The following is a 19,802-nucleotide window of genomic DNA, read 5'->3' as shown; positions in this document are numbered from 1 at the left end:
GGGTTGGTCATGGAGATAATTACAGAGGTCAACTGTTGATTGGGATCCTGAAGAATTGGTGAGTGTTCAGTGTGTGGAATTATGGTCTGGAGAGGTAAGGAAGCTTGTATTTCAAAAAAGAACATAATTTAAGGTCCTCTAACTTCTATTGCTCTTGTATATTAGTTGCTTTGGTATAACATCTAATTATATTACTAAGAGCACCTGATGTAATTCTGGGTTTATAGCTGACATTTAAATTGATAATCAAGATCAAAGCATGTCCTTGGAAATAAAAATAGAAAAAAATCAAGTTTTTAGGCTTTTCCTTTTCTTTCAGATGACTCAAAAACTATATAATACTGTGTGAGTGAGAATACAGAGTATTCAACTTTAGCAATTAATAGAATTTTGTTATTGCTGTAAACTAGAATAACAGTTTGTCAGAAACATATATTAGAATGTACCAATTTAGTTTTTGGAAAGAGTATGGAGAATGATTTTAAGAATACAACTATAAACTAAAATAGACTCAAGAAAGTTGAGGCAAGATGTGGTGGCCCACACCTGTAATCCCAGCAGCTGAGGAGGCCAAGGCTGGAAGATTGCAGGTTGGAGACCAGCCTCAGCAACTTAGTGAGGCCTTAAGCAACTTAGCAAGACTCTATTTTTCAAATAAAAAATAAAAATGGCTGAGGATCAGGCTGGTGTTGTGGCTCATTGGTAGAGCACTTGCCTAGAATGTGTGAAGCACTGGGTTCAATTCTCAGCACCACATAAAAATAAATGAATAAAATAAAGGCCTATCAACATCTAAAAAAAAAAAAAAAAAAAAAAGTGAGTGGGGATGTGGCTCAGTGGTTAAGTGTCCCTGGGTTCTATCCCTGGTACCAATTAAAAAAGAAAGGAAAAGGAATTGATCAGGTTGATTAGGTTTCTCATGTTATTGTATGTGTCTTTTTTTATCTTTTTAGTTATTTGTCAAGCTATAAAGAACTCTGTCACTCTTAAGACAGTCAACTTCACTGGCTGTAGTCTGACATGGCAGGGAGCAGATCACATGGCCAAGATCTTAAAGGTGACTTTGTATTCAGAAGTTTGTGAAAATGTATTATGTGTTTGAAGCACAGTAATACTTTGATATGAGATTGCAGTTGTTTTTATCTTTGATTCACATGGTGATTGCAGTTATAGTTTTATTGAAAGAATGTGACCTGTTAAAAAGTTTAGCTTGGTGTTCTACCATTTAGGAAAGATATGTACTTAATCTTAGATGAAATTTAAGGTATAATGCATTATGAATTATACTTCTGTGTATTTTTAGTTATTGAAAATGTTTTTTGGGCACTGAAAGAAATTTTGTGCATTACAGTCTTCAGATTACTTCAGTGACTCAAATATTAACCGTAATTTATGAACCAATAAAAACCACCTTAATGTTTTATAAACATAGTTTTTTAAAAACAATTTTAATGGTACCTTAATAACTTTATAGTGGTTTTAACTACTATATTTAAGCCTACAATTACTTGATAATTTGATATGAAACCTGTTTTATAGTTTGTTGGTACAGATTAGAAATAGGCAAATTATGATCTGTGGATCAAATCTAGCCTGTCACCAATTTTTTTTAACACAACCATGCCCAGTTGTTCACATAGTAACTATGGCTACTTTCAACCTACACTAGAAGTATTGAGTACTTCAAAAGGTCCTTGTGATCCACAAAGCTGAAAATGTTTACTTTTGGGCCTTTATAGAGCAAATCCTCCGACTCTTGGAATAGATAATGGTTAAGAGTGTGAATTCTGAAACCAGATGCCTAGGTTTAAAATCCTAGCTCTCCCATTTAATACCTCATGACTGTGGACAGATTTCTTAATGTATCTATAAAATACATATAATAAGAGAACTTGCTTTCTTTGATCATTCCAAGGATTAAATGACCTCATATGTCTAAAATACTGCTTTTAGAGTGAAAGGAGCTTTGAGTCTTATGTTGTTCAAGATTGTAGAAAGATTTTTTTCTAGGGTCAGTGTTCCCTGTTACCAGAGTTTATATGAATATAAAGAACTGGTTATGTTTTTAAGATAATGCCTGTAGTTTGGACTGAGGATATGACTTGGTTGGTAGAGTGCTTGCCTCACAAGCCCAAGGCCCTGGGTTCAATTCCCAGCACTGCCAAAAAAGAAAAAATTATCAAACCATTGATTCCCAGTATGTCAGACTGGCCTTGCTTATTCCAGGCAAATTTGGTGTGCATGTCCTAATAAGAACATGAGATCTATTGGGTAGGAAAACAAAATATTTGTATCTTTTAAAGTTATCTTTTGTTTTTGTATTTTATAATGTATATAAACTGTGTACAGAACTTCATATATATAACTTATTAATTAATAAATCATGTTAAAAAATACTTACTTTTGGGATGCCCAATCAAGTGCTTAGAGAATTTAGAGGTTCAGCAGTGATGGAGTTTAGAACTACTTCTTTGACTTGGCACATAAGGAAAACAAAATTCTTAAAAGTTAATTGAATTATCAGTTTACATAACTAATCAGCAATAGATCACCCAGTGGCTAAAGTCACATAACTAGTCAGTGGCAGACTGGGGTCTGGGTCACTAGACCCCTAAGTCAGAATCTACTGTTTAATATACTAACAGCAGGATGACCCTTCCAGTAAATATATCTGGGGTGTGTGCATGTGTGTGTGTGTATAAGGCACTGACATAATCAGCCATACTTATTTTACTTTTAGTTTTCCTGTGTCCTTATTTAAGCATTTAATTTCATGCTATTAAATCCTTGAAGTATCAGACCATGAGAAGGCATGAAGAAACCTGGGCTGAGAGTCTTCGATATAGAAGACCAGATCTTGACTGCATGGCTGGCTTAAGGCGCATCACACTGAATTGCAACTCCCTGATTGGTGACCTGGGGGCACGTGCTTTTGCAGACTCTCTTAGTGAGGATTTATGGCTTAGAGGTAAGATAAATGAACTTCTAAAATCGAAAATGGTGAATTTTTTGGTATCAAATGTGCTTAGCTCTTGGCACCATAGTGTTGTTGTAAGATAATTTTATGGTGGCGTTATTTTTTTTTATTTTTTATTTTTTTGGAACTGGGAAAACAACCCAGGGTGTTATGACTGCAAGGCAAACACTTTGCCATTGAGCTACATCCCAGCCCAAGATAGTTTTAAAAGCCTTTTTCTTCTTAATAGCTTTTAAACTTTTGTAAAAGTTAAATATATTCATCATAGAAAATACAGAGTAAACAATCAGATAATATTACCTGTAATCAAAACACCCAGTCATATAATTTTGGCATACATATTTTGGCTTTTTTTTGGCAGATGTATTTGTACATGTAAGAGATTACAAAAATAGAATTATAGGGCTCTATTTTGTAACCCTACTTTTTAAAATATTTTCTCTTTTTGTTTTAATTTTTTATTTGTTCTTTTTAGTTATACATGACAGTAGAATGTATTTTGATGTATCGTATACATGGAGTATAACTTCCTATTTTTGAGGTTGTACATGCTATGGAGTTACATTGGTGGTGTATTCATATGTGAACATAAGAATGTTATGTCTGATTCATTCTGTCTTTCCCATTCCCATCTCCCACTCTGTTCCTCCCACTCCCATCTGTCCAATCCAGTGAACTTCTACCCCAGCCTGTTGTGAGTCAGCATCTGTGTATCAGAGAGAACATTCGGCCTTTGGTTTTTTGGGTTTGGCTTATTTCCCTTAGCACAATAGTCTTCATTTCCTTCCATTTACTAGCAAATTCATTTTTCTTTATGGCAGAGTAATATTCCAGTGTGTATATATACCACATTTTCTTTATCCATTCATCTATTGAAGGGCACCTAGGTTGGTTCCATAGCTGAGCTATTGTGAATTGAGCTACAAACATTGATATGACTGTATCACTATAGTATGGTGGTTTTAAGTCTTTGGGGTATATGCTGAGAAGTGGAGTAACAGGGTCAAATGGTGGTTCCATTCCAAATTTTCTGAGGTATCTCCGTATGATTTTCCATAGTGGTTGTACCAATTTGTAGACCCATCAGCAACGTATGAGTGTACCTTTTTCCCCACATCCTCACCAACGTTCATTGTTACTTGTATTCTTGATAATTGCCATTCTAACTAGAGTAAAATGAAATCTCAGTGTAGTTTTTATTTTTAAAAAATTTTTTAGTTGTCAATAGACATTTATTTATTTATTTATACGCGGTGCTGAGAATTGAACCCAGTGTCTCACATATGCTAGGCAAGCTCTCTACCACTGAGCCACAACCCCAGACCAGAGATCTCAGGATAGTTTTAATTTGCATTTCTGTAATTGATAGAGATATTGAACATTTTTTTGTGTATTTATTGACTATATTTCTTCTTCTATGAAGTGCCTGTTCAGCTGCTTTGCCCACTAATTGATTGGGTTATTTTTTTGGTGTTTTTTGAGTTTCATATATATCCTGAAGATTAATGCTCTATCTGAGGTTCAGGTGGTAAAGATTTCCTCCCATTCTGTAGGCTCTCTGGTCATGTTCTTGATTATTTCCTTTGCTGTGAAGAAGTTTTTTAGTTTGATACCATTCCATTTATTATTCTTTTTTTATTTGACTTTTTGGGGGATTAGTGGGGATTGAACTCAGAGGCACTTGACCACTTAACCAAATCCCAGCCCTATTTTGTATTTTATTTAGAGACACAGTCTTACTAGTAAGATTTACTGGCTATTTTTATTTATGTGGTGAGTTGAAGATTATATCCTATTTTTGTGTGTCATGATATGTCTTAGTCTGAGCAGTTGCAGAATATCATAGACTGGTTGATTCAAACAGACATTTCTATCTCACTGTTTTGAAGGCTGGGGAGTCTAAGGTCAAGGTGCGGGCAGATCCAGTGTCTGATGTAGATGTTCTTCCTGGTTTATAGAAGAAACCTGTCTTGTTTTATCCCATTATGGGGGCTCTGTTCCCAAGATTTCATCTAAATCTATTTTCCCAAGGCCTCATTTCCTGATACTTTACCACTTATTTTTATTTAAGGCACGGTCTTCCTAAGTTGCCCAGGCAGCCTTGAACATGTTTTTTTTTTTTTGGTAGTCATGTATGGATAGAATGCCTTTATTTTATTTGTTTATTTTTATGTGGTGCTAAGGATCATGCTAGGTAAATGTTCTCCCACTGAGCTACACAACCCCAGCCCAGCCAACTTTGGATTATCCTGCCTCAGCCTCCCAAGTAGCTAGTACGGGTGTGTGCCATTGCACCCAATTTCCCCTTTCCATTATAGTTTTTTGAGTTTAATTTGGAGTTCAAGATCATAATCAAAAATTTTTTGATCATAATCAAAAGAATGCAGTGCAGCCTCTGAGTACTACCCGCTACTTGCCTGTGCTGTTTGCACTGCCACTAGCATCCTTGTTCATTATTAACTGATACTCATTTTGTGATTTTTTTTCCCCCTCACAGATTGTGTAGAATGCTTTCCAACTCTGCAGTTATAAAATACGTTGGGTGGCATATTAGAACTAAGGATGGATAATCATAGCACATCCAAGAAGAGAGTTTTTTGAGGGGTTGGCAATTTTTTTTTCAGTGTATGTATTTACATATGCATTTCTGATTTTATTTTTTTAATACTCAAGATTAAAAACCTGGGCTGGGACTGTAGCTCAGTGGCAGAGCACTTGCCTAGCATGGAGGCACTGGGTTCAATCCTTAGCACTGCATAAAAATAAACAAGTAAAATAAAGGCATTCTGTCCATCTACAACTACAAAAAAAATTTTTTTTAAAGATTAAAAACCTGCCATGACTACTCTTGTTCAGTAATCTCCAACATTAATGAGAGTTGCCTGTATGTTAAATCTGTATTGAATTCACAAGTGACCTATTGTCTTTCGTCAAAAGCTCTTGACCTGCAGCAGTGTGGCCTCACCAATGAAGGAGCCAAAGCTTTACTAGAGGCCCTTGAAACCAATAGAACTCTGGTCATTCTGGATATAAGAAAAAATTCACTCATTGGTATGTCACCTTATTTTTTTTTTAACTAATTAACAAATAGCAGAATTAAAGAATTTGTTCATGTATTGACAGTTTTTAAAACTTAATATATTTGTCTTCCTAATCTTATACTTTTCTAATCTTGTACTTCCTTATGTTTTTAGCAGGTGATTTGCTAATTAAAATGAGTTATACTTGTAAATTGTTCTTGGCTGCTACTCTGAATAGAGGTGAACCTAGATAATAAACCTGCTTCCACCAAGAGCATTATTTCCATTTTTTGTGGAACATCTGAATTCTCGGAGAGAGCATTTCATTCATTTTCTAATTTGACTAATAATTTTTAAATACTTCTATGCGCCGAACACTGGTTTAGGCACTAAACTTATCAGCAATGAACCAGCTAGACTTACTTTCATGTAGCTTATATTCTAATGGGGGAAATCAAATACAAATGAATAAACAGATAAATAATGTAATTTGAGATAGCAGGAAGTGTAAAGATGTCTTAAAATGAGAAAACAGATGGGGTCAGATGAGACTATATTAGATAGGTTTGTTAGAGGACAACGTCAATAGAAAAGTGACATATACACAAGATTCCTGAGTAGAGACAGGAGTAGCCAATTCTAGAACAAGAAAGTAATGAGCATGTAAGCACAAGGTGGTAGAGTGAATGGAATATTTAAGGAAAAGCAAGGAGGCCAACATGATGGGAGCACTAAGTAAGGGAGAATTGGTATCCTATGAGGTCAGACAGCTAGCTGGGGGCAATACTGTGAGGTCTTAAGACCAAGGTAAGGTCCTGGACTATTCAGAGTGAACTGAAAGCCATGGGAGGGTTTTGAGCTGGGAAAAGACATGATCCAAGTAGCATTTCAGTAAGCAGGGATAAGAAGGCAAACAGACCAATTTGAAGACTTAGACCACAGTGGTCCAAATAAGAGGTGGTTATAGGCTTAGCTTAGGGTGGAAGGTTGGAGGTGATAAAACAAGGTGTAACTAAAAAGAAGACTTGCAGAGAGATTCGATGTGGCATATGAAGGAAATAGTAATTTTTTAAATGCCCTCGATAATGTGTACAACTGGGTGGTATCATTTACTGAGAAAAGGAGGCTGAGAGGAGCAGCTTCAAGGATGTATCACAACTTTGGTTTGAATATTTTAATTTTATGGGAAAAGTAATGATTAGTTGACTTTTGTTTTTAAATGGAAATAGCCACTCACTGGAAAAGTTACTATTTCAATTTTCATTTTACTTTAGATCATTCTATGATGAAAGCAGTTATCAAAAAAGTTCTTCAGAATGGAAGGAGTGCTAAGTCAGAGGTATAATATGTTTTAATCCTCTAGAAAGAATTTTTCTTTAATTGCTTTTCTTTTGTTTTTAATAAAATTGTCAGGGTACTTTCTTAAATGAAGTTTTTAGTCAGATAAGGTAGCTTTTCTGTTTTTGAAAATATTTTGTGAGTCTAATTTGGAATTCTTCAACTGCAAATTGCAAACCTTTTGTTAACTTAGAATATTTTAATAAATTCCAGATAAGGTTGGATCCTCATAAATTACCAGTAACTGAAATTACTTTTATATTTCTTACAGTACCAGTGGATAACTTCTCCATCAGTGAGGGAACCATCTAAAACTGCTAAACAGAAAAAGAGAACTATAATCCTGGGAAGTAGTCGAAAAGGAAAAGCTACTATTAGAATCGGTAACCCTTTCTTTCTGACTTGTCTTTTTATTGCTCCTAAAACTTATATCTTCCATGTGTTCTAATGTGTTAAAATTGCTCTATTAACTACATGTATAATCTTATCAAGACTCTAATTGTTCTGAAACAGAAAACGAGAATTTAGAGAAAGTACACATAGACATAGTAATTGAATCATTGTGAAAAGAATGCTAGTATTTCCATTTTTTAAATTAACCACTTTTATTGTGTGTTTTTCATAAAATGCTCATCATTTTCAGTGTTTCCCGGTTGATGATTATCTCTCATACTTTGCAGTTGAAATTGGGATGCCCTTTGATGACACTGCTTTTAAGTGTCTTGTTCTGTGGTGCTACGGAGGGAATCCAGGGCTTTGAGCTTGTTAGGCAAGTGCTCTGTCACTGAGTCAGATCCCCAACCTAATTACTTTAAAATTTTTAATTTAAAAAAATTTTTTAGTTTTTATTTTTTTGGTACTGGAGATTGAACGCAGTTTTGTTTTGCCCACTTAGTCACCTCCCCCGTCCTTTTTATTTTTTATTCTGAGATAGGGTCTTGCTAAGTTGCTGAGGTTGACCTCAAACTTGTGATCCTCCTGCTTCAGTCTCCTGAGTTGCTGGGATTACAGGTGTGTGTTGCCAATAACTTTTTTTAAGTAGAGAAATACCCTTTCTTGAAACTATAGGAAACAACAATTTTCCCCATTTTGACCCTTGTTTCTCACTCCTCCTTTGAAATTCCTACTTGAAAGTTATTGAATTAACACCTTGATTCCTTCAATGGTGAAGAAAAAACTTAAAAATATAATCCTTATGAAACAATTTTGCAGATAAGTATTGACCCTAGATGGAGTGTTTTAGAAAAAATGTTCTAAATATTTGTTATAATGTATATTTAATCTTCCAAGTAATACTTAATCTAATAATAATTAAAATCCTCTATGATTTTGTGACCAAGTGTAATGGGGGAAAAAGGCCTTTTAAATAAAACTCTTCAACAACCAGTGAAATAAATTTCACATTCTACTGATTTTATAAATTTGGTGTAATTTAATTCTACTAAAACTTTTGTGTTATTTCTAAAGAGTTCTTAACTTTTATGATTTCTAGAACACATTAGCAAATTTTTTTTCTTTGTGATAAGGAAAAATGACACAGTAGACTAAGTTAATCTAAATCTATTAGGAAATTGGCCTTTTTAAAATAATAACTGCATTTGAGACCATAAGAACTAATTTAGGGAAAAAACATAAATGTATGTTTATGATCTATTTTCTAGTTAAAGGTTTGTGGTAACTTTAGTTATATGCCAGATACATCAAGGTCACTGAACAATTAATGACAATCTTTTGTTTGGATTCAATCTGAAATTTTAACAAATTGTTTGACTTAATACCATTGAGGTATATACTTAAAAATGGTTACTATGAGGACTGGGGATGTAGCTCAGTGGTAGAACACTTATCTAGCATGTATGAGACCCAGGATACAGTCCCTAGTATTACACGTACACACAAAAAAGGTTAATACGGAAGTTTTTGCTAGCTGTATTTCAACATAATTTTTTAAAAAGTCGTTTGAAGATTTTCATTTAGCTTTTTTTGAGGTATTGTATTATAATAGCAATGAAATAAAAATAGATAACACCTCCAGTTCCATTATTCTCTCAAATAATATTTCCTTTCTCCTGTTGACTATCAACATTTCACATAGTTTAAATATAATTTGGCATTCTTTTTCACTTCATATTAAATTTTTATATGATTAATTGTTACATTTTTTAATGCATTCACAGGGTTTCATTGAGTTGATGGGTCAATATTTTAAACTGGGAAAAAGCTGGAGAAAATTTAAATATTTAATATTTTTAAAAAATCTTACTGTAAACATCTTCATAAATGCAACTTCTTGTTTTATTAAAAGATGTATATTTTTATTCACTATTAACCAACTTATTTGTAGTAAATAGTAGTAAATGTATTAGATAGTAGTTGAGTATTAAACCAAGAAAAGATACAGTATTTATCTACCAACTCTTAACAGTGATTTTTAGTTAGTTAGTATATACAAGTTGAGACTGGTGACATCACATTAAATATTATTGCTAAAGGTTTGTATCATGTAAAGCATTCTTTTAAGTATTTCTGTTGGTATTTAGAAATAAAAATAGAAAATATATATAATGTCTATAAAAAACATGTTAAAAATTCTGGTAGCTAGTGTTATGTAGTAAAGCATCATAGTTGAGAATAAACACGAAAATTTGTTTCTCAGCATGATTAAAGAAGTGGAAATGTAGCTGAGGTATTTTTTTTTTTTTTTTTTTGCCTCAGTTATTTGGAGACATAGAGGTAAGCCAAATCAGTCTTAGCTGTATAGTTAGATTTCAGTGAGAACAGGGGTTGAATACTGTGAATTGTGTCACATTCATATTGTATTATATGTGCAGAAAGAGGGTAAGAAGTTTTATTAAATTTTTTAAAATCTAAGATAAGTTTAAATTCCTTTGATTTTAATTAAAAATTTGTTTGCATTATATTCTGAAAGTGAAGGAAATGGTATATATGTGAAGGCTATCCATAGGAACATTTATTTGTGTGTGAAGGTAATTAGGTTAAAAAAGAAAAAAACTGGAAAGGCAGAAGATGAATAGAGCTCCTGTGTTTTGGAAGAGCTATGTAAATGTATCCAGAGAAATTCCATAGGACCATGTGGTGATTATCAATAAGTTACAGTGTGTGAACTATTTTTCCTATAATACCACATTTTATTTTAGATGCCGTCCTAATACTGCTAAAGTGATCTTGTTTAGTAAAATAGACTGAAAAGATAAATATGAACATTTTCATAAATGAATATTATTTGTTCTCACAAATATTTAAATGTGAATTTTAAATATCTGGTTTGTTCTAATAAAGTGTCAATTTGTAGACCTAGCTCTTGCTGCCAAGTATTTCATATAACTCTTCATTATTGAAATATAGGTTCACTCTTTTATGCAATATTTTGTTTTCTTTTAAATCAAATGAGAACTCAAGGTCATTTCTTAGTTACTTAGAGGATAACATTTACCCAGCTACTACCCAGTAACCTTCAGACTTTTAACTTTTGATAGTTTTTACATAGTAAAATTAATCTGAAGTTGAAATTTTGTTCTAATTCATAAGGTTCTGTTGGGCAGAAGTTATGGGTATATCTCTTTTGATTTGACCTTGAGATTCAGAAATGACAAAGATGTTCTGAGATTCAATAAATGGAGTATTTCTGCACGATACATAATCATTCATTGTTTGAAATATATTTGTATTTACTTTGGCATGTTTTGCATATATCCCATATGCTTGACTTATTTTAGTCAAAGTTATAACCTGTTACTTGAGAACTTACATTTTTAAAACACTCCTGGCCTATTTAATAAAAGTGTTACAAATCGGGTGCTGGGAATGTGACTTAGTAGTGTAGTGCTTGCCTGTCACACATGAGACCCTGGGTTTGATTATCAACACAGCTAAAAAAACAAACAAAACCCCAGATTTATAGATTGATCTTGTTTTAGTGGCCTTAGTATCATTATCAGTTGCTCATTTAAAGCCTTTTAAGAATATGCACACAAAAGCTGGGCACAATGGCGAACACCTGTAATCCCGGTGGCTCGGGAGGCTGAGACAGGAGGATCTCAAGTTCAAAGCTAGCCTCAGCAAGGTACTAAGCAACTCAGTGAGACCCTGTCTCTAAATAAAATACAAAATAGGGCTGGAGGTGTGGCTTAGTAGTCAAGTGCCCCTTAGTTAATCCCCAATACCAAAAAAAAAAAAAAAAAAAAAAAGAAAAGAAAATATGCACATAGTAATAATCGGTAGTCTTTTATTGCATCTGGATTCCTTTTTAACACTGTCTCCAACATAGGATTGGCTACAAAGAAACCTGTGAATAGTGGAAGAAAACACACCCTTTGTAAAGAATATGCTTCTGAACCTCCACCTCCTGGTGTGTCTGGTTTCTTGCCATGGCGTACTGCGGAACGTGCAAAAAGGAGCAGGTAGGATGTTCTTCTTTCCCATCTTTTAGTCATTCACAATTCTTTTTTACAAGCTTCTATTTTATGGGAGTTATCTGTTTGTTTATATAAGCGGGAAAAGATAACTTACATATGGCATCTGCCTAATGAGTCCTTTAGGGAAGCAAACAAAAAATTATTTTAACTAGGAGTTTCATGTTACCTCTTGAGTGTCCCAACAGGTTGTAACCCCATGGGAGTCAATAGGAGACTGAAATTATCTTTAATTGTACAGGTAAGAAAAGGTCTCAGTAAACCCATGTATAGTTGAGCTGAGACCTGCAGGACAGAAATAGAAATTTGGATATGCAAGGATAGGGAAAGGGAATTATAAGCTTTGGAAATAGTTTAGTGCAAAGTGAATAAGAAGTATGGATTAGACTTATTAAGTCATCTGGCCTAATGCTCATTTTAGTGAGTCAAAGAAGATTTAATAAATTTTAGCCAATTACTAACTGTTTATAGTAATTTTCATCAAGAAGTTTTAAAAAATTATACCATAATTTCAGCCTTAAGTGAATTAAACTACAGTACATTATTTTCTGATTCTTGACTTGAATATTCAAGAAATCAAGGATTAACAATTGCTCAAGAAAATAAAGAATTGATTCTAAATAGGTCTAGAAATAGGTACTATGTAAAATATTCAGTTGCTCACATTGATGTATATAATCTTTGCTATGCAAGTGACTGCTATGTTTATTCATAATTGGTAATAATTATTACATAAACTGGTGCTGATGCACCAGATTTTACATTTTAGTTTTATAATTTTGTGTTTTCATATCTTTTTCTTGGGACACTTAGTAATCTCCACTCCACTCTGATCACAAGGAGTTGTAAATTAGAGAGTGATTATTATCAGAGCAGTTAGACTGAAAATCTCAATCATCCTGAGCATAGGATTGGAATGCATTTCCTAGAGTTATCACAAAATCATTATGCTGCAGTCTGTTCAGTTTTCTCCCTCATAGAGCTTTCCAGTTTCTTATTTTGAGGTTATTTCTATACATGGTTCTATATGGATAATAGTACTAGTAAGTATGATTACTTGGTGTTAACTGATAGTGTATGTACATCAAAATATAACTTAATTCGTCAATTTCCTTTTAGGGGTTTTCCATTAATCAAAACTCGTGATATATCTAATCAGCTACAGGTATGTGCTTATCATATTTACAGTATGTAGGGGCTTGGAGTAAGAAAGATGGAGGGTCATTCTCTGTGCTTTTTAAAAACTGAATAAAGCCTTACAAGAAATATTTCCCTCCCTGAAGTTAATCCACTCAAAACTTTCCAGGTTGCTCTCCCAACATCACAGTTTCTTATGTTTATGTGGCATATACTATGTGCCTTGTGGTTTGATCTGTAGCCAAAGAAGCCATTTTTCCAGTTCCTAATCTACTGTTGCCCAGTGAAATGAATTCAACCACCATTACTGCTTGACACATGGAGCTTTCATACTCAAAAATGTCCTTCAGTTTTCAAGCAATGTTATATATATATGTGTGTGTGTATGTATATATATCCCCCAAAATATATATATGTCTGTATATATATATACACACACATACATGTGCATGTATATATATTTATGTAATATATATAAATATGTGTGTATATGTATATAAATTTATATGTAAATTTATATATAAATATGTATATATATTTATATAAATTTATATATAAATTCTAGGTCCTAAAGTCAGAACAAAGCAACAAATGCCAGAGCCTCTGCTTTCTCAGACCATTTCTTTGTCACTCACCAGGGTCACACATATTCCCTGTCTACTGCTTCTCAGTCATAGAGCAAACTGATTATATCAGAGTATTGGGTTCTTCTCCCAGTCACAGGAGACTCTAGGTTTTCTGTGAAAGCTCTAATGAGATTGAGAAAGGAGCACCTGGGGTGTCAGTACTACCCTCTGCCTGCCTAAAAAATGGGTGTATATCTCATTATGCCATTGAGGATTTTCATATACTGCATGGTTTGCTGCTTGTGGTAGAAATTACATCTAGTGAGTTGTATACAGTTATGTATACAAGGTACTCTTTTTGATCTGTAGGCTTTTTTTTATGGAGTTGGACACATCAGGTTTTAAAAGATAGGAAACATTGAGCAACATTCTAGTGCCAAAGAAATTTGACAGGAGAATAATATTGTTATTTCATGACTTTGGAACTAAGGATGAGAAGATAAGTTTTTGATGGGTCGATTTTAGTTGTATATGCGCATGTGATTTTAATAAATCAAAAAGTCATTCTAGTGTTTATTAAATTACGGTTTAGCTTACTGACTAGTCATTCTTGTACTTCCATATCAGTCCCCTACTTAGGAACTTTCCTCCAAAAAATTTTGTGTATATATTTTGTGTATATATTTTGTGTCTGATGATGCAGAGTAAATTCCTCATCCATAGTATAAAATTGACCTGAGAAAAAATTATGTCCTGACTCCTCACTTGATTTATGTGCAAGAAATTTACTAAACTAACATGAGAAATTCCAAATATTAATCATAACCATGTATATACGGTAACACAGCAAGAATAAATTAGTCATATTTTACTATGTTATGGATTGTTTGGGGCCTAGGGGTAGTGAAAGACATTGTTAGAAAACGACAATATTTCAGAAAGATCACTTTGATTTTATATTTGGTATTTGGTTGATATTATTGCTTATACAATCTTGTCCTCTTTATTTAAGCAATCTGACTTTCCTGTGACTGTGACAGTAGAGAGTCCTTCATCCTCAGAAATTGAAGAGGTTGATGATTCTTCAGAAAGTGTTCATGAAATGCCTGAGGAAACTAGTTTAAAACAAGAAGCATTACAGGTACAAAACTATTACTTTAAAGATATAAGGAAGATTATTTGAAAGTATTTGGTACTTGGCAGAAGCATGATTGTGAAACAACCCTGGACAGCTTGTGTGGGAATCTTTTACCCCATTTTCTAATTCATATCCTCTTGAATGGTTTCTTATTTTAGTGCAAGGTGAGAGAAGGACATGTGACCACTACAAAATAAAATATCACCAATAATATATTTTTCTTTTTTTAGAATCATAGAATACTAGATTTAAGGAGATGATAAACTCAAGGAAACTAAATATTGTATGATATAATCACCTAATTCAGTGTTCTTATTTTACAAACCAAGAAATTGATGGTCTAGCTGAATTTTCTTGTAAGAGAAACTTTTGTTAAAAACTAAAGTTGAAGAAAAGTTTTGATATTCTCCTTTCATAAAAAAATTTAAGGGGCTAGGGATGTGGCTCAGTGATAGAGCACTTGCCTAGCATGTGTAAGGCACTGGGTTTGATTCTCAGCACCATTTATTCATAAAAATAAATAAAGGTATTGTGTCTGTAAGGAAATCCCACGAAACCACGCTGGACACGGGAAATCACATAAGGGAATTTATTAAGCAAACAGAGTGCCTCCCTGCAGGGTAAGAGAGAAAATGAGAGGAAAATAGAAAGGAAAAGAAAGGGCGCGCGCTAGAGAGAGTGGAAAGCCAGGAGGATAGAGAAAAGTGAGTAGGACAGACGGAAGGGAAAAAAGATGGCAGAGAAGCTACAGTAAAACAGTTGAATTCCACCGGGCTAACAGGGGACCAATATCTGAGAAGGATACTTGCAAGCTGACTGATGAACCAATAGCTAGCTAGGATGTTCACAGATTGACAAGTGGTTGGGAGGCGGGCAAAATGGCTGTACCTGATGGGTGGGGGAGCAGCTGTATACATTACAGTGTCCATCTACAACTAGAAATTTTTTAAAAAATTTAATAAGTTATCTTACTTTATATTTATATGCTTTACATCTAATATCATTCCATCCTTCTGTTTATATGATCAGAAAAGAAAAATTAATTTTAATAATATTGTTGCACCTTAAAAAATATTGTATTTATTTGTTTTCAACTTTTAAAACACAACTTATAACTTATGGTTAAGGGAAACACCATTTGGGGAGTTCTTGTTTATTTGGGGAGTTCCTGTTCTTTGTACTACGATGTCCTTATTTATTTGTTTTGTTTATTTTTTGGTGCTGGGGATTGAACCCAGTACTTTGGATATTCCAGGCCATTGAGCTACATACCTAGCTCCCCACATTAACTTTTAAAAATTAATGTGATTTTATTTTAGGATGAAACTTACAAATATAGAAAGTTATCCCTTTATTTCTTATTTATGAACTTAAAAAATAATAGACATTTAGTTTTCACAGTTTTGGAGGCTAGGCAGTCCAGTATCAAGGTGTTGGCAGGTGGTATCTGGGCCAGGACCTGCATTTTGGTTCACAGATGGCACCTTCTTACCATGTCCTCCTATAGTTGAAGGGCAGTTGTCCTATTATGTGACTATGGAGATTACTAATTGGTGAAAAAAAAAAAAAAAAATAGAAAGCCAGTTGAGGCATAGCTCAGTGGTAGAGTACTTTCCTAACATGCATGTGGCTCTGGGTTCAATCCCTATGACTGAAAGAAAAAAATGAAAAGTACCAGACTTTCATTTTTTAAAATCAAAATAATATCTATATGGTGAAATTTTAAGATAAGTACTTACAATTTTAAGGAATGTTAGGGAAGATTCTAAAGAACAAGTAGAATTATTCCTTTCATCTTTTAAATTAGCTCCTATACTTTTTAGTACCTCTTGAGTGGTTTCTTACTAAGTTGCAGAGCAGAGACAAAATCCTTGATCATCTAATCCTAATCCATTGTTGTTTTATAAGTACCGCGCGCTAACCGATTGCGCCACTGGAGCTCCTCCATTGTTGTTTTAGATGTGTTACATTCATTCCCTTCACCAGGGCACTACAAGATTATATTTCTAAAAGTGGTTATAACCATTGGGAAAGATCAAGGTTCAGAAATGTAAATAGAGAATTTCTGATTTTAGATGTGCTAAGTATCTTCTAAGCTCTTCTTCATTTTGAGAACCCTCTAAAATGATGGCATCAAAAAATTCTAAATATGTAAACCCATAGCAATCAACAGTCTTGAAGAGATTCTAGACCAGGTGTAGTTATGCACTTTTGTAATCCCAGCAACTCAGGAAGCTGAGGCAGGGGAATTGCAAGTTCAAAGCCAGCCTCAGCAATTTACAGAGACCCTGTCTCAAATTTAAAAAAAAAAAAAAGACAAACCCCCCCCCCCCAAAAAAAAAAAAAAAAGTCATGGTGGAGAGATTCTAACACAATTTTGAAAAATAGAAGACAGGTGGAAGAAAATGTAACAGAACCAGTAGAATGGAGGAAAATCATCACCTGGAATATGCACAGGGACAGCCTGTGCAGTTTATGCAGGGAGAATTAATGCTTATGCTTAGCTGTATCTTCCAGAGGGGGTAAGATTAGAAATGTGACTAAAGTAGAAGTCGCTTTTTGCAGTTTGTATGTGGAAGAGTTGACTCCGGGTCCTACCTTCACTCTCCTAAAGTGAGGTAATCTGACTTTGAAAAAAAGTAAACTATCTGAAGAGCAGTAGAGTAACTACTGTGACTTACACACCCTAGTAAAGGGTAGTTGGGGCTATCCTAACCTAACTGGCTACCCACTTCATGCATTAAAGAAGCCAGTCATTGGTTTCCAATAAGCATCTACTCTTATTCTTAAATACAGAATTACTGGTTCGCCAGGTGGTTCAATAAAACTTACAACATGACAAGGGAAAAACAAGATGAAAAATGCATCCTGGTAGAGCCAGAAATAATTGAGGGAACAAAAATATTTTGGGAAAAAAGCCTATTTGGTATTCTTGGGTTTATAAAAATACAGCATCTATAAAATAAGAATAGGGTGTAGTTTAAAAAGGAATTTTCAGAAACCAAGAAAGCTCTGTGTTATGGGGCACACTTAAGAACAGACTGATCACCACTGAGAAGTCCAAATTTGAGAGTCTTTATTAAGCCGGCTGGCTGACTGTCTCACACAGTGCCCCAAAAATGGCTATTGAAAGAACAGCTCTAACCATAGGGTTGCAGGGGTTTTTATACATAAATCAGTACATCAATCATAAGTGTATGTTGCTATGATTCAAAATTACAAACTAACATGGAATCTGAAATCATTAGCAGAGAGGGAAGTGGGTCAAAATGACCTTACTTAGGTACAAACTAAAGAATGGTTACTAACATCTAAACAATCACTGTTGACATCACCGTTAACATGGTACAGTATTTAGGAAACTAGGAATCAAAAAGAGAACAATTTTTCATTATACAAGAATTGTTATTTTGTCATTTTATATTGCCGAACAAGTCATGCTAAGCAACTGTTGACGAGTACAGAGGTGTCATGGGAGTAGTATTACCTACATAACATGGAGTCTCAAGGTAAAATGGAGTCTGTTTAGTCATTGCCCATATAGCCTGGCCTATAACATTTCCATGGAGTCAAATATGTCAATCTGTCACACCCTGGAGGTTAAAATATGATTGTTGAGTCCTGTGTGGTGGCATACACCTGTAATCCCAACAGCTCAGGAGACCGAAGCAGGAGGATCACAGGTTCAAGGCCAGGCCCCACAACTTAGTGAGACCTTGTCTCAAAATAAAAAGGACTGGAGATGTAGCTCAGTTGTAGAGTACCCCAAATACATGTATATTTGTTGAAATAAATTCAGGAGGAGTTAAGGAAACTTACTTCTCATTATGTGGAATACAAAGACAGAAATGGAAAATATGACAAATGATATGGTCTTGAGGCTGTGTGTGAGGTCTAACATGTTACTACAAGTTTCCTGTACCTTATCTGAAATAAGTGTTTTCACCAGAAGTGTTTTCAGGTTTCATATTTTTTCAATTTGTGAATATTTGCATACATATGCATATATAATGAAATATTTGGAGATGAGACCTAGGTCTAAACACAAAAGTTACTTATATTTCATATTCACCTTATACCCATAGCCTGAAGATAAGTATATACAGAATTTTTGATATGCCTGGGTTGTGACTGTGACCTCACATGAAGTCAGATACAGAATTTTCCACTTATGGCATCATATTGGTGCTTACAAAGTTTCACACTTTGAAGTATTTCATATTTTAGATTAAGTGCTGAAATTTCTGGTCAGGTGTGGGAAATGTAGGGAAGGAAACTATCCCCTACAAAAAGCAAGAAAATTTCTCTCAAGGCCAAGTTGCAAAGGGCTACCATGTGTTGAACAAGATGAATGAAGATAGACTCATAAAATTAGACACTCTTCATTGTGAAATTTCAAAAAATGAGAAAAGAGAAATTTCAGAAAAATCCAGTTTTCTAAAAAGGAATAAAAATAAGCCTTTTTCATGCTTCTTACCATCTATTATAGATTCCAGAAGGCTTTGGAAAGATACTTCCAAAGTTTTAAAGGCAAATAATTTTGTACCTAGGGTTTTGTATGTAACCAAACTGTCAATCTTAAGTGGCAGCTAGGATATTTTGTATATTAACAAATTTGAAAATTTACATCCTATGCTACAGCTTTCCTTATTTAAAGATGTATGTAATTGCACAAAATCAGGTGATAAACCCAAAAGGAAGATGAAAGAGTATTCAACGATCATGAATTCAATGTAGAGCAACCAGTCTAGATTTCAGTATCCAGTGATTGTGTGATTGAGAGCTTTAAAAACAAAACAAAACAAAACAAAACAAAAACAAAAACAAAAAACACAATAAATCTTTAAGCATATTATTATGTATTCAGCACAGTTAGAAGGAAGGAGGGAAGATTGAGAGGGAAGAAGGGCATCACACTCCAGAGGAGGATTAAGCTCTGTTGACACACATATAAACCAAACTAAATTAGAGCAGATTTTAAAACTAAAAATCGTGTATGATGGGGAAGAAGAATCCATTTGGATTTGACAGTACAAATGTCCTTCTTTAGGGTGGCACAGTGGTAAGTGACCTGTTCATCTATTCAATTAGAGAAAAACATGTTCTTTTACACATATATAAATCTTATAATAGGGGACTTTCTTTTTCACCAGTTATTGCTTGTCTGCTTTGTGCTAGGCATAAGAGATGCTG

General features: G+C 34.0%; 1 protein-coding gene across 4 annotated transcripts in view; it reads left to right on the top strand.

Moving 5' to 3' along the window:
- Nucleotides 1-19,802, top strand: part of CEP78 (centrosomal protein 78) — a 33,479-nt gene that overhangs the window by 5,036 nt on the left and 8,641 nt on the right. For 2 of the 4 annotated variants that reach the window (XM_079112096.1, XM_079112094.1), the window contains exons 4-12: nucleotides 954-1,057; nucleotides 2,794-2,968; nucleotides 5,915-6,028; nucleotides 7,272-7,336; nucleotides 7,607-7,718; nucleotides 10,051-10,068; nucleotides 11,624-11,756; nucleotides 12,888-12,933; nucleotides 14,484-14,612. In XM_079112096.1, coding sequence (XP_078968222.1) covers nucleotides 954-1,057; nucleotides 2,794-2,968; nucleotides 5,915-6,028; nucleotides 7,272-7,336; nucleotides 7,607-7,718; nucleotides 10,051-10,068; nucleotides 11,624-11,756; nucleotides 12,888-12,933; nucleotides 14,484-14,612 — 896 coding nt within the window. The remainder of the gene's footprint in view (nucleotides 1-953; nucleotides 1,058-2,793; nucleotides 2,969-5,914; nucleotides 6,029-7,271; nucleotides 7,337-7,606; nucleotides 7,719-10,050; nucleotides 10,069-11,623; nucleotides 11,757-12,887; nucleotides 12,934-14,483; nucleotides 14,613-19,802) is intronic. The other 2 variants (XM_079112097.1, XM_079112095.1) reach the window with 1 other exon arrangement.

This window comes from Sciurus vulgaris (genome assembly GCF_902686455.1).
Source record: "Sciurus vulgaris genome assembly, chromosome: 15".
Taxonomy (NCBI): domain Eukaryota; kingdom Metazoa; phylum Chordata; class Mammalia; order Rodentia; family Sciuridae; genus Sciurus; species Sciurus vulgaris.
The sequence above is the reverse complement of the archived record's forward strand: the minus strand, read 5'-3'. Positions and strand labels throughout refer to the sequence as shown.